The sequence below is a fragment of the Perissodus microlepis genome, chromosome 15 (assembly GCF_051167445.1).
Source record: "Perissodus microlepis isolate ML-2025 ecotype Zambia chromosome 15, ASM5116744v1, whole genome shotgun sequence".
Lineage (NCBI taxonomy): Eukaryota > Metazoa > Chordata > Actinopteri > Cichliformes > Cichlidae > Perissodus > Perissodus microlepis.
Window position 1 is genome coordinate 25,033,034 of NC_140475.1, and position 15,858 is coordinate 25,048,891.

At 40.8% G+C, this 15,858-nt stretch overlaps 1 protein-coding gene across 1 annotated transcript; it reads left to right on the forward strand.

The window, feature by feature from the left end:
* Positions 1–7,357: 7,357 nt before the first annotated feature.
* LOC146372245 (interferon-induced protein 44-like) lies at positions 7,358–11,425 on the forward strand. The gene is made up of 8 exons (XM_084952683.1): positions 7,358–7,419; positions 7,501–7,542; positions 7,640–7,673; positions 8,498–8,693; positions 9,291–9,443; positions 9,580–9,751; positions 9,844–9,944; positions 10,088–11,425. The coding sequence occupies exons 2-8, from the start codon at positions 7,503–7,505 to the stop codon at positions 10,262–10,264; spliced, it is 873 nt and encodes a 290-aa protein (XP_084808809.1). The 5' UTR covers positions 7,358–7,419; positions 7,501–7,502; the 3' UTR covers positions 10,265–11,425.
* Positions 11,426–15,858: the final 4,433 nt, after the last annotated feature.

Consider the following 15,858-nt stretch of genomic DNA (forward strand, 5'->3'; position numbering starts at 1 on the left):
ATGGATGACAGTTTCCAAATCACACCTGGAAAGAAAAGGTTTGACCTTCGACAGACGTCTGAGGTGATAGAATGAAGATTTCACCACCCCATTTAAGTGGCCATCAAAACTAAGTGCAGAGTCGATTTTTACCCGGAGATTAGTAGCAGCAAGGTCAATATCTGGGGTACGAGAGGAACAACTGGGACCAAATAAAATTGCTTCTGTTTTACATTCATTAGAATGAGAGCCTGTTATAATTCTAGACAAAGGGGAGTAGCAATTTTAATACATAAAAATGTTAATTTTACAGTACTCTATACAGTTATAGATCCAGAGGGTAGATTTCTAATTATTAAACTATCAATATTGAACAGAAAACTATGTATTGTAAGTATATATGGTCCAAATGTTGATGAACCCTCATTCTTCCACGGATTTTTTAGTGCACTCTCTGAACACCTTGATTGCACACTCATTCTTGGAGGCGACCTCAACCTTGGACTAAATGAAGAAATGGATAGGCTCAACACAACAGGAACTCAGCGCAATTGGCAATCCACAAATATAATCAAACAGTATATGAGCGACTATGGCCTTTGCGATGCATGGCGCTCCCTTCACCCCAACAGTAAGGAATATTCTTTCTTCTCACATGTTCATCACTCCTACTCTCGTCTGGATTATTTTCTGGTCAGCAGCTCACTGCTGAGTGACATTTCAGACACTGAGATTCACCCTATAGCTGTCAGCGATCATGCTCCTGTATCTTTAACACTAATGCACAAGAATAATACTACGCCAAGTAAAAACTGGAGATTTAACACATCACTACTTAAAGATGAAGACTTTATTAAATATTTTAAAAAGGAATGGATTTCATATTTAGACTTTAATGACACTCCCGGAACATCTGCTTCTATTCTATGGGAAGCAGGGAAAGCTGTGATGAGAGGTAAAATAATTTCTTTCTCATCACATAAAAAGAAAGAAGAAAACAAAAATATTCAGGAATTAGAAAAAACCATCAAATCCTTAAAAGAAGCCTACGTGTTCCACCAAGATCAAGAAATAATGAACAAAATATGCAAAACAAAACTAGAATTAAATGAAATTATTAATAAAAAAACACAATTCCTTGTACAAAGACTTCGCTTGCAGAATTTTGAACACAGTAACAAATCAGGTCGATTTCTAGCAAACCAGTTAAAAATAAATAAAGAAAAAACAACTATATGTGCTGCTAAAGATTTATCGGGGAACACAATATATGACCCTGGAAGAATAAACAACATTTTTAGGGATTTCTATGAAACTTTATATTCACCACAAATAAACCCATCTAAAAATGAAATTGATTAGTTTCTTGACAACGTAACTCTTCCAAAATTACTAGACAGTCAAGCATTGGCACTGGATTCGCCACTGACACCACGTGAACTCCAGGAAGCCCTGATAAGTATGCCCAATAATAAGGCTCCAGGTCCAGACGGCTTTCCTGCAGAATTCTACAAAGAATTCTGGACAATTTTGGCACCAGTATTCCATGGAATGTTGCAGGAAATCGAGGAAAATGGCAGACTACCACCAAATATGAATTCTGCCAACATTAGTCTCCTGCTAAAACCAGGCAAAGACCCTTTATTTCCCTCAAGCTATCGTCCAATTTCTCTTTTAAATGTAGACCTTAAACTAATCTGCAAAGCTCTCTCAAAGAGATTAGAGAAAATAACCCCCCTCTTAATTCATCCTGACCAAACTGGTTTCATAAAAGCTCGGCACTCCTCAACAAACACTCGTAGATTACTTAATTTAATAGACTACTCATATAATAAAAACATTGAAACCATAATATTATCTCTAGATGCAGAAAAAGCATTTGACAGAGTTAACTGGAAATTTTTATTTGCAACTTTACACAAATTTGGTTTTGGAAACTCTTTCATAAACTGGATAAGAATATTATACAATTCCCCAACAGCTCGTATCAGAACAAATGACCAGACATCCTCCAGCTTCTGTCTCCTGAGGGGCACCAGACAGGGATGCCCACTCTCCCCTTCACTTTTTGCAATTTTTATCGAACCTCTAGCAGCAGCATTTAGACAGGCTACAACAATTAAGGGCATAAATTGTAAGAACGTAGAACATAAAATCAGTCTCTATGCGGATGATGTGTTGCTTTTTCTGCAAAACTCACAAACCAACCCCTCTGAGGTAATTACTCTAATAAACTGGTTTTCAAGAGTTTCAGATTATTCAATTAACTGGCCAAAATCTACAGTTCTTCCCATTAACTGTTCCTTCCATAATTCTTCTTCTGTCCCACTACAATCTGGAAATATTAAATATTTAGGTATTAATGTTTCTCCTAAGCTTTCAGACTTAACTAAATTAAACCACATCCCACTTCTAAAGAAAGTAGAAGGCGATCTGACTAGATGGAAATCTTTACCCATATCACTCATGGGTCGCCACTATAAAAATGATGATCTTGCCAAAAATAAATTACCTTTTTTTAATGATCCCTAACAAACCATCACAAGATTGGTTCAGATCTCTGGATTCATATATTTCTAAATTCCTTTGGAAAGATAAACTTCCGCGTATCAGCTTAAAAACGCTACAAAGAACCAAGGATAGAGGAGGATTAGAGCTGCCTAATTTTCACCAATACTTCTTAGCCAACAGGCTTCAGTTCATCTCAGAATGGTTAAAACATACCTTCTTAGATGAGCCCTGGCTAGATGTTGAACAGGCACTATGCAATGATCTAGAGATTTCAGACCTACCATTTATTAGCTCAAACATCAAAAGACATGAATGCTTTAAAAGCATCAACATCAGCTTTTCTCTGACAGCATGGTGGGAGTTTCTAAAAATAACGGAGTCTTCATTAATCCCATGCAAACGTACACCTATCTTGAATAACCCTGACATATTACAAAACAATAATATGATTAATTTCCCAGAATGGAGTTGTAAAGGAATTAAATACTTAGAACATATATTAGAGGGAACAGAATTTATTCCATTTGACAGACTAGTTACACAATATGGGATCAACAAGAAAATATTTTTAGAATATCAACAAATTAAATCCATAGTAAAAAAGAAATTTAACCTCAGTCAAGTTGAATTACAAACACCACCAAGTGCGGTACATTTTCTTACTCTTAAATCCCCCAAATTATTATCTAAAATATACAGAACACTTTCTAAAATAGATGAATCAATATCACTATTGCAAAGTGGGAAGCAGATTTATCAGTCAGCTTAGACCAAAACTTCTGGTCTCAGATATGCTTAAAAACCTTTAAATTGATTAAAAATCCCAGTCTGCAATTAATACAATACAAAATACTACATAGAGTGCACTATACAGGTCATCGGATGTTCAAGATGGGCTTTACATCTTCCAACAACTGCTCACACTGTCAAGGCAATACACCAGACAATTACATCCACGCTCTTTGGCTCTGTCCACCAGTGCAGAAGTTTTGGCACGAGATATGTGAAGACTTATCAAAGTGTCTGAAATGTAAAATTCCAACCTCCCCTTCAGTATGCTTGTTGGGAAAATTGGATGATGTCACTACAGAAACTAATACAGTCCATATGGTTTTTACTGCCCTATGCATCGCCAAGAAAACGGTCCTCATGAACTGGAAAAATAAAAATAATCTTAATTCTAGCCAATATAGAAACCATCTAATAGACCACATTAGTCTCGAGACAGCTTCTGCCACCACATTAGATCAATCCCTCTTTGCTCCTTTGATCGGCTCCATCACCTAGCGGGGGTAGGGGGTCGTGGTTTGGTCCCGCCTTAGCTATTGTGGTTGATGTGGAGGTTGGGACGGACTTAGGGCGCCTGGAGGACCCCTAGAGACGTTATCCCTGGAGGGCTTAACCCGGGGGTTGTGTTCATAACCTGGTTAGTGGCTCTGGTCGCTCTTAGAGGTTGTTCTCCTCGTGGCTGCGTGCAGCGGGGCTGGAGGATGGTCTGTGCTGGCGGACGTAGGTTACTGGCCTGGTGGCCTGGCTGCCCCTGAGTGGATCCGGGGCAGGCGTGGGGGTTTGGGGTTCGGGGGTGCTTCGCCTCCGTGCTGGGGCTCTGGCTGGGCCTTGGTGGCTTCGGTCCTCGTCGGTGTGTCGCCGAGGTTGTGGGCGGGTGGGTGCACGGGGGCTCAGCCCTGGCGCAGGGGGCCTCTTGTGCATCGGCCTAACTGGGGGGCTCTTCAACTGGCAGGGAGGTTGTTCCATCCTTGCAGGAGTCCACTCTGCAGGTGGGGGAGAGACATAGGAGAGGTGGAGAATAAACTTAACCTGGGTGTCTGTTGTCTTGTGTAGTCCGGGAGATGATTGAATGTTGGGGTGGGTACAGTTTCCTCTGCGGTGGGGTAGGGTGGGTTGCCCCGGGTCCTGTGGGGCTTGGCAGTGCTGCTGCCGTAGGCCCGGTCTGTATGGGCCTGGGCTCCCTTTTCTTGGTGGGTACCAGAGGACGGGGGTGCCTACTGGGGTCAGCGGGGGAGCTGGCCCTAGGGAGGGGCATCCTCCCCTCCCTTCTTTTCCTCCCCATCCCCGGCTACCTCCCTCTTCCCACTCCACCACACCCACCCACACAGGTAGGGCCTTGGGGTGCGGGTGTGTCACCAGGGTGCAGGGGAGACATTCCCCCCCCTCTCTGTCCCCTTCTGGCCACCTGTGCCTCAATTTTATCTCACAACTTAGACATCCACATTATTTACACTCTCATAACACACACATATATATAGGGCCTTAAGGGTGGGCACGTTAACGGCGTCCAGTGGACGGTCTGTGTATTCAAACCTACCTCTGGCGCCGGTGCCCACCTCTCAATTTTAAATCCATGTAGACATTGAGGGTTCTCGGGAGGGGCCGTGCTAACACCTGCTGCTCTCTGGCAGCAGCACCATGCTCTCCCTTGTTTTAAATGCACTTTAGAGCAACACGCAGCAACACTACACATGAGCGGGAGGAGGGAGGTATGGGGTCTTCACACACCCCCGTTCTCTACTAGCCATCGGGGCGGGGGGGCTGGGAGGAGATGTTGGCTGTCCGATTGGCCTCCCTGCTGCTGCGGAGCCTGGGACGGTCTGCTTGCCTCCACCCCGGGGGGAAGGGTAACATCTCTTGGGTCTGGGTGCTGTTTCCCCCTCTGGGGTCGAGGGTACCTGGACCCAGGGTATAGAGTATGTTTGGGGAGTGTGATTGTGTGTACATGTCCATTTATGTCAATCCTTACGTTGGGTGAGTGCTGAGAGTTTGTACATGTGTGCATGAGGGTGGGAATGCATGTTTGTGTCTGTGTGCCTGTTTGTCTGTGTCTATATGTCAGGTCGGGTCTTAGACTCCACCTCTCTGGGAACTCCCAGGCCCTCCAAAGTGTGGAGGCCTATCTCCCCTCACCACACTCCCTGCCGGTGACTGATGCCCTCAGGGGTCGGTGCATTGGTGGTTCTTGGTGTCCGGGGCTGGGCGCTCAGGTATGTACCAGCTCACTCCCGGTGGCTACTTGGCGGGACCTGGCGCCTGTTGCTCGGTCAGGCCTCTTCCGGGGCAGCTGGCTGCTGGCAGAACCGGCGGGCAGGTCCCAGTAGCCACCGAGCAGAAGCTCGGTGGCTACTGTCCCTCTCCCCTTCTGTTTTTCTTTTCCTTCCTCTTTCTTTCTCCCTTTCCTATCCCTCACTCATGTCTGTCCCGTCTGTAACAACTGAAAATAAAATAAAATAAATAATAAAAACAAAGGTCGATCAAATGGACCAATACGGCAATGCCATGATGATCCATTTGGCAAAATAAATCCATTGGGTATCCTTGTTGGTCTTCAGACAACAAGGACGGCTAAAGAACCAAATGGGACAGGCAAAAAAAAAAAAAAAAAAAAAAAATGTAATATTCATTTCTAGTATCAGCTGAGGTGTGCTGGAGCCATAGCTGTAAAAGCTGCTGGTCATGATATCGGTTTGGATATGTGGTGAGAGGAAAACATGAAGATGAAAACAGGAGATGTCCTTACTGAATCATCAGAGCTGAACAGGTGATGGAGAAACAGGTTTACCTTTTAGGTGACATGAATGAGTTGAAGGGAAGTTATGAACTGTTTCTGAGAGACAAATAACACCAGGATCCTTTTTTACACTGACAGCTGGTAACTGTGCAGGGGCGGGTCTAGCAAAGTGTTGCCAGGGGGCCAGGTAGAGCATTAACAGGGAAAGGGGGGCACAAATAAATACTTTTCTTTCTTATTCTCATTTAAAATGTCTAGCTTTTAACAAATAATTATCTGAATCTTACAACAAATGTTTTCATCTGATGTAAAATGTATAGAAATCCATTATTGTACATAGTAATTTTTTTAGGGTCCCATCATAATTTCTTCAGAAGTAGCTAAGTACTGTATATGATGCCAGTATTTTCCCACATTTTCTAGATACTGTACCAGTACTGTGTGTAAAATGCCATCAAAAAGTCAATTAAGTTTCATTCTTTCTCACCTGTCTTTCTGCCTCCTTTCACTTTTTAAAGGTTGGCATGTTAGAAAAAATATTTTGGTTTGAATGGTTTATGAAAATATAAAATTATGAAAATATATCTAAATCTGTCATCAGTAATCGGTAATGATCATGTCTCACCTCTAGTCTTCTCTGTCTTAATTCCAGGTTTCCACCATATGTTGTAGATAGTTCAGGAGGTTAACTCGACCAAGCAGTCTACTTTCGGGTACTGTTTAGAATACCAGAATACCAACAAGACAGTGTACATCACTGTGACAACAGCGTTTGTTTTCATTCAAAGGCTTTATGGTTTTTCCTATAATACCTGGTGGGCCGGTCTCTAGTCAAAATGCCCGGGCCGATTTTTTTGTCCCAGTCCAGTCCTGCCCCACTGCGACAAGAAGCTCTCAGAGCACTAAAGTAAGCACAGCCAGGCGGCTTTTTTTATACTGTATAATCCGAACCCTGAATCAGCCTAGTCACCCATGACAACCTCATTTACAAGTAATTAATAAGTTTAAAAAAATAATAATTAGCAGAAGCGCTTGTGGGGATACATGACTTTATATGATGGAAGTATAGCAAACTCAACCAATGAAAAACCACAGTTCAAATGTTATCATTTTCCATAAATCCCTAAGATAGTGACACAGCACATCTGTAATCAGTTTGACCACAGCACATGGTCAGTCTGTAAGATTATACATTTTCAGTAAACGTGAGAGTGGAAACATCAATCTGTTGCTGTTTTATGTTTTCATCTATAAACAAGATGAAAATGAAAGTAATGTGTGAACTGGGGGAATTCCTAGAAGTCACATGTTCTGTAAAAATGAAAGTAAAAACAGAATTAAACAGACTTTAAAACTGTGGATAGGTTCACATTCTGGCATTGGGTGGCAGGCTTTGTCCAGCAAAGGTAGGTTCATTTTAATCAAAGCAAAAATGAAATTGTTTATTTAAACTTTGAATTAAATAGAGTAAATACTCCGTGTTTCAGTTATGGGTTTTGGGTCTTCAAAACCAGATATTCCACCTCCATGTAAGTTTATCCAAAATCTATAATCATACGAGTTGTCATCCAATATAAAATGTACTATACATTGATATTATTTTCTCTTTAAATTGTTTCTTGACAGTTCTTGAAACCCCATGGAGGCAAATTAACTTTGGGTGAGTGAAGCTCATGGGAAAAAAAATTGAATTATTTCCTCTATTTAGTCAGTAAACTACCCACAGTGTTGGGGAGTAACGGAATACATGTACCGCCATTACGTATTTAAAATACAAAATATGAGTAACTGTATTCCGTTACAGTTACCGTTTAAAAAGGTGGTATTTAGAATACAGTTACTTTGTTGAAATAAAGGGATTACACTTTTCCTGTTTGATACGTTCGGCTGTCCCCGCTCTATTTTTGGTAATTCCACGCTGGTGGAAACCCAAACAAAACACGCATTAAGAGGCTCTAATGCCTTTGTCTCAAGAAGAAGAAATATGAAGAAATATGAAGAAATATTTTTAAAAATGATTTAATGATTTTTTATTAGCCAGAGGTCCCTTTACTATGGTTCGGAGCCACGAACCTGTTTTATATACGTGCGAATAGTTTTAATACGAGATTGCTGCTAAAAGTGCAGCCTTACCTAATGTCCACCTACTGTTACTCATTTTATATTAAGATTTAAAAATCTAGTTGCTATCAGTATGGCGAGTAACCTTCAGTGATAGTAATAAATCACACAGCAATAGTACATTCATGTAGTTGTAAAAAGCATGATAATATATTAAGTAATCCAAAGTATTCAGAATACGTTACTCTCATTGAGTAACGTAACGGAATGCGTTACAAAATACATTTTGGGGCATGTATTCTGTAATCTGTAGTGGAATACATTTTAAAAGTAACCTTCCCAACAGTGACTACCCAGTTGTTCCATGTTAATTCCTTTTTTTCCATCTAAGGTGTGAGATAATGTAATATTTCCTTTGAACAGGAAGAATCCAACTGATCAGCATTTTGTGGAGAACTACAAACCTCAGGTTGAAGAACAACAGCTTAGGATCCTCCTTCATGGTCCATTTGGAGCTGGAAAATCTAGTTTCATCAATTCTGTAAACAGTGTCTTACAAAAGAAAATATGTCGCGGGGTTTTGGTGGAGGCCGCAATTGGTGCCAGTTGCACCAGAGAGGTATGGACAGAGTACAACTATGCCAATAACAGTGAATATGTGACTCACTAAATATCTTGTAGCCAGAGCAGTGATCTGGCTTTATCCATGAATGTGCAAGTTGGTGAAGGCTTTTATCTATGTTTTACTGTCATGTATGCCAAGTTAACGTGTGGTGAAGACCTGGCATTGTATAGTCTTATGTTTTGCCAAATGAATGCATCATGTTCAGATCCTATCAGTAGTGTCAATGAGCTAACCTGATACAATAGCTATTATTGTTTAATTTCGTTAGCCTCTCCCCCCTCACCAGCTCGTGTTACAAATGCTGCTTTCTAGTACTAGTGGCACTTTAGTCTCTCTATCAGATTCGCCCCTTGCTCACCACTTCTGGTTTTAAAAGGCCAAAATAGGAACTTAAAAATGTTCACCTTGAAGTTTCAGTGTGGAATTCCACCAACCCAAAGCTGATGCTGTTTTGGCAACAACTTGTGAAAATAATAAGAGCTCAATAGATTGTAAAATTCTTCTGAATTTATTATCATTATAGGACCTGTTTCTGAAAGTGTTTGAATGTTAAAATAAACAAATGTATTATTCTCCATATGTGATCCACAGTACACAACCCACAAGATCCCGAATGGAAACACCTTTTACCCTTTTGTCTTAAATGACATGATGGGGTTCAAATACACAACCAGAAGACACAGAAGAATTCACGTGAAAGATGTCAAACGGGCCCTGAAGGGCCACATAAAAGATGGTTACCCGGTAGAGTTATTTTTAAAATTCTGCATTTTTAAAATTCTGACATTCAGTTAAAAGAAAAAGATCTTTATATTTTGGTAATTTTTCAATAATTCATCATTTTACATTATTTGTTTTATATTTTCACTTTATCTTTTAGTTCAACCCTGAAAATAAACTGTCAAAAGGCGATAGATACTACAACAGAGCTCCAACTGAGAACGACAAAGTGCACGTTTTGGTTTGTGTTGTTGATGCCAACACTGTATCTCTGTTGAATGATGCCACTGTGGAGGCAATACAGGATATCAAAGATGAAGCCAGTGATCTGGGTGAGCAAAAATCGCTGCTTCTTCTTTTTACAATGAAACACTTATCTCACATCACAATCCATTCACCCAACATTTGTATTTTATTTGGTCAGATATTCCACAAGTGACAATTTTCACCAAAATTGATGAGGCATTTCCTGAGATAAATTGTGATGTGAAAAACGTCTATAAGAGCAAATCTCTGCAGCAAAAGGTACATTATTTTAATAGAATTTTATACAGAAATGCAATATAATTAAACTGTCAAAATAATTCTCATATTTTTTATATTTCTGCTAACAACCCTGATCTGTGATCAGTAATTTCTGAACCTTTGTTTGTTTGTTTTTTATTTAGATTCAGCAGTTCAGCAAATGTGTGGGCACCCCTATTAACTCTATTTTTCCAGTGAAGAACTACCATTCAGAAACAGAGCTGAATCCTGACATTGATGCTATAATAATGAACGCCCTGAGACACATCATTGAAATTGGAAATGACTCCCTCAACAAAAAGTTAAGATCCCAGATCTAGACCACTGTTCTGAAAGTGTGGTTTTGGTTCAAGTGTTAAAACCATCACAATCATTGTATGTGTTACATTGTGTCTGAGTGAAAAGCATGGTTTAATTAAAAGACTGCAATCAAGAAATTTAATGTCTATATTTCCCTGAAAATTTACAAGATGTGTTATAAAGGGAACCCCGGCTATTAAGACATGTTTGTGCTAAAATATGTACTGTGCTTTCAATAACACATATGTGGTATTAAAATACACCAAATGTTTTCCTTTTAAACACATTTTATATAAAACCAATTTACCAGTAGGCCGCCATTGTTGTGTACTTCTCAATGCCCTCTGGGTAGTGGCGTCATACGGTTGCACCGCATCCATTTCACAGTTAGCAGCGCAGTGGAAGTGGCTTCTGTTCCACCTTTCCAGTTTGAACCAGAGCAAACCGAGAATGAAAGAGGATGAAAATAGTCAACCAGTACTTAGTTTAGATGAAGATGAAAACAATCCGTCACACGAGGACACGAGAGTGAGGGAAAACTACTGGTGTCTATGCGGCTACTGCTTGCCAATGGCAATGGCGACTGAGAGAGTTTGTTGTAAAGCACCAAAACTTTGAAGCCATATGTCTTAATCGAGATGTTCTTTGGGCAGCTCTCGTTAGCCTCCATGACCGGTATCCAGTCTTTAATTGAAAACGTGATGAATCCTGCTTCTGGGCCCAAAGTAGTCAGCATTTAAAAAGGTTGTTGTGTTTTTAATATATTTTAATGCTTTGTATCTTGTTCTATTTAATCTCAACAAGCCCCTAAAAACAGTCAGTGATCACTGCCCCTAACCGTTGGGAACCCTCACATTAACTTTTATCGAGTGGGAAAAAAGTTCTCCGTTCGTTAGTTGTTGTGAGATGTGATGATTGATGTGCTATGTGCTGAGGTGTTTTTTCTTTCTGTTCTCAAACTGATCTCCCTGTTGGAGCTCAGTCTGGGGGGACTTCTTATGTTTTTTCTCCTTGTCTTTCCTCATGTTGTGCATTTTCCATGGTTTCGGTTCCGGTCGCTGCTCGTATGGTCGATCGGCCAGTGCTACCTAGCTGACCTGTCTCCCCAATGTGATGTTTGTGTATTGTATGTATGATCGGCAATTGCCCCTTGGGGATAAATAAAGTCTCTCTGACTCTGAGTCTGACAGTTTTTATTACAGTAAAATTCTGCTTAAGTAATACAAAACATTACAAAAATTCAAATAACTAAACTCAGACTTTATCATAAAGCTACACAGCAAACTGCTGAACCAAAATCAAACTGAAATGAACAAAAAGAATCTAATAAACAACCAAAACACAAAGAGAATCTTAAATACTGGCTGATCAGATCAACTAAAACACAGGGGGGACAAAAAAATGTAAATAACTGAGATCTCCATAACTACATTATGGGTCTTTGAGCTAAGTCTGGAAAACAAACAAAGCTTCCATAATAAAGTATAGTTAAATAGTTATATAGTTAAATTAAAACTATTCTGTTTCAGTTCTGGTCATGTCAAATGACCAGTGGATAAACTCTCAGGTTAGTAATAAATGTATTACATGTATAAGAAAAAGTGTCATATAAACAAATGATGAACCACATGGCAGTGACATTGATGGTTTAACAGACTGTATATCGGAGTATATAAAGTTCTGCACTGACAACACTATTCCCACCAAAGAGGTGCACTGCTACCCAAATAACAATCCTTAGGTTACAAGCAACTTGAATTTAATCAATTTGTGGAGAGCAAGAACACCTACAGAAAGAAGTTGGAGGAGAGATTACAGGCACACAGGGTCAGGGACTGGTGGAGAGGGCTGAGAGATATCACTGGCTTCCAGATGGTGGTTAAACTGTGGGGGATGTGAAGAGGGCAAACGAGTTAAGTGAAAACCCGTAGTGATCCCGTATGTGTCAGGAGTATTGGAACAGTTGAGATGCCTTTTTCTAAACCCCACGTCTTGGTGGCTTTTAAACCCCACAACACGCTGCACGAAAAAATTGGTCCACCTTCTTTATACATAAGCCATTTCTGTGACACTTACACTCCCACCAAAATCACTCCTTGTTTGCAATGTGATTTTCTAATGAGTGTCAACCTTAGAGTCTGGCTCACTTTGCATGTCAGTCTCCAGTAAAGTCACTACCTTGTGAATAGGTCTTTCCAGATATATCAGCCTTGTCAGTGGTTTTCCCTTGTCAAAGGTAGTTTGACTAGTCTTGAGCTTCACCTTTCGAACCTTGCCATCTGGGCTCTCTATAGCCTCTACTACTAAACCAAGTTTCCATTTACATCTTGGAGCATTAATTCAATTCAATTCAATTTTATTTATATAGCACCAAATCACAACAACAGTCACCTCAAGGCGCTTTATATTGTACAGTAGATCGTACAATAATAGATACAGTGGCTTGCAAAAGTATTCGGCCCCCTTGAACCTTTCCACATTTTGTCACATTACAGCCACAAACATGAATCAATTTTATTGGAATTCCACGTGAAAGACCAATACAAAGTGGTGTCATACATGATTCCAAACATTTTTTACAAATAAATAACTGCAAAGTGGCGTGTGCGTAATTATTCAGCCCCCTGAGTCAATACTTTGTAGCAAGGGCGTAGATTTGGCATGGACGGAAGGGACATGTCCCCACCAATATTCAGCTATTATTGAATTGTCCCCACCAATAATTTGATCTCTTCGAGTAAAGAAAAACAAAACCGATAGAAAGAAAAAAAACGATCTGTCAACGTCTCATTCACCTAGCTGTGCAGAAAGAGTTAAATTACGTTCTCTCCTACATCATGTGACAAACATGTTACACATTTACATGCAAGATGGCGCCTGTGTGTTCGGCACGCCGTCTATCGCTCTCCTTTATTTGTTTTGTTTTATTGTTTTTAGTTAACTTTGTGTTACATGTGTGTTGTACTTTTTCCTATGATCGCCAGACATTATTGGAAATAGGTTTATCCATCCGGATGTCTGACCGGCCTGAATATGACAACCAAGGCTTTTTTCCTCCCTATCTGGAACCAATACCACCGTACTGGCGTTCCCTACCACCGTCACCGGATCTGCGGAAGCGACGCAGGAGACGGGGAAACCGTGGAGGTCGTCTTGTGAAGCTGAAATCCTGGATTTCTCATTTTCCCCATGAGCTCCGCTGCATCCGCCGCTTTTGTCCGCGACTATTGGTGCCATTGCGTGCCTTGGATCCGGTGGACTCCTGGCTGGTTCCTGTTGTTGGGTCTTTCGAAAATGGTCCAGCAAAACTCTCTCCTCTACGACATATGCGCTGGCGCGGAGTTGACAAGAAAAATCTTCGACCGGTGGATCTGGTTGCTAATGCCTCGGAAGTTTTGGACCCAGTTCCTCTCAGGCTGGGTCTAATAAATAGCAGGTCGGTGGCCAACAAGACCTTCATATTGAAGGATTTTTTTTCTTTCTCGTGTTCTGGATTTACTCTTCCTGACTGAAACCTGGATTTCTCCCGGTGAGTTAAGCGCTTTCATTGAACTAGTACCCGCTGACTGTACCTTTTTTAATGTTCCGAGAGCTTCTGGTCGCGGAGGAGGGCTTGCTGTTGTTTTTAAGGCTCACTTGGACTTGAAGCAGCTTTTCCCTTCGTCTCGCTACACCAGTTTTGAACTCTGTTTATGTAAACTGGGCCACTCGCCTTCGTTTTTATGTGCGATTGTTTATCGCCCGCCGAAATATAACAAGGTGTTCTTATCAGAGTTCTCAGAGTTTCTTGCTGATTGTGCATCACGGTATGACCAGATCCTCCTGCTTGGTGATTTTAACATTCACGTTTGCTGTCCGGGGAAGCCCCTGGCCAAGGACTTTCTGGACTTAGTGAACTCTTTTAATTTTGTCCAATCTGTTAGTGGTGCCACTCAAGAACGTGGTCACACACTGGACTTAGTTTTATCTCATGGTTTATCTGTTTGCAATGTACGGGTTGAAGATGCAGTATTTTCTGATCATATGCCTATCTTATTTGATATTGCTCCTTCTAACGCTTTTGCAAATCAGGCTGCACCTGTTCGATGTTATCGTGCCTTTGGCTCTGATTCTGCCGAACGGTTTTCTATACTGTTTGACAAATTAATGTCTTATGCCCCTGAGTTGTCCACTGCAGATGACCTACTTTTGTCTTTTGACTTTGCTTGTAAATCTGTGCTTGATGTTGTTGCCCCTTTGAGACTAAGAAAATGTAAATCTAAGACTAGTCCTTGGTTAACAGATCGTACCCGAGCTATTAGAAGACAATGTAGGAAATGTGAAAGACAATGGAAAAAAGACAGATTGCATGTCTCCCTGGAAACCCTAAAGATTAGTTGGAAAACTTATCAGAGGGCAGTTAAGGCCGATAAACACTCCTACTTTTCTCAATTTATTTCGGCCAACTCTCACAACCCTCGTGTTTTATACAATACGATTAATTCTGTACTTAACGTGGAGGGTTACAACCTTTTGCCGTCCTCTGAGGCTATGTGCAATAAGTTTATTACCTTTTTTGTGGACAAGATTGCTAGCCTGAGGCCTCTGATTCCACCTATTGTTGAGCCGGCCATGCATCCTCCTTGCTCAAGCCTATTCCCTGCTTTTGCACTGATTTCTCTGCGCGACTTAGAGGAGTTGGTGCTACATGCTAAGCCCTGTGGCTCCCCGAATGATGTTGTTACTCCCCGCTTTCTCCAAAAAGTATTTCCCATCATTGGACCTTATATCCTGAAAATTATCAATACTAGTCTGTTAACCGGTCAAGTTCCTAGTGGGTTTAAACATGCAGTCATACACCCCTTACTTAAGAAACCTGGCCTTGATAGGTCTAAAATTTGACATAGTAGAACTATCTCCAAGCTTCCCTTTTTAAGCAAGATCTTGGAGAGGATTGTACATACCCAACTGTTGGATTATTTGAACGATTCGCAACTGTCTGAAATCTTCCAATCTGGTTTTAAGCCCTTTCACAGTACGGAGACAGCTCTTGTTAAAGTTATGAATGACATTCTTGTTGCTACTGATCGTGGTAAATATGCTGTGCTTGTGTTATTGGACATGACAGCTGCATTTGACACAGTGGACCACGACCTGCTGATCTCCCGCTTACACCACTGTGTGGGAATTTCTGGTTTGGCATTGTCATGGATAAAATCATATCTTTCCGAAAGGAGTTTTTGTGTCAAGCTGGGACTGGCCGCTTCCTCTGTGGCCCCTCTGCTTTGGGGTGTGCCCCAGAGATCTATCCTTGGGCCATTATTTTTCTCGCTGTATTTACTCCCCCTTGGTGCGATTTTTCGTAAACATGGAGTGTCATTTCATTTGTATGCCGATGACTGTCAGCTTTACTTACCTTTTAGTCATTTGGATACCTCCCCATGTCAACCACTGCTTGACTGTCTTAGCGATATTAAATTATGGATGGCAAATAATTTTTTGAATTTTAATGGTCGCAAAACGGAAGTAATTTTATATGGCCCGCATCGTTCTACTGATACCCCAGATGTTGATTTTGGTGATTTGACCTCTCATCTGAAAAGTTCAATCACTAATCTTGGTGTTAAACTTGATT

Coding starts and splice junctions, on each gene's coding strand:
- LOC146372245 (XM_084952683.1), top strand. CDS start 7,503: ATGGGTTTTGGGTCTTCAAAACCAGATATTCCACCTCCAT. Junction 8,694..9,290: donor GTGCCAGTTGCACCAGAGAG/GTATGGACAGAG, acceptor TGTGATCCACAG/TACACAACCCACAAGATCCC. Junction 9,945..10,087: donor GCAAATCTCTGCAGCAAAAG/GTACATTATTTT, acceptor TTTTTTATTTAG/ATTCAGCAGTTCAGCAAATG.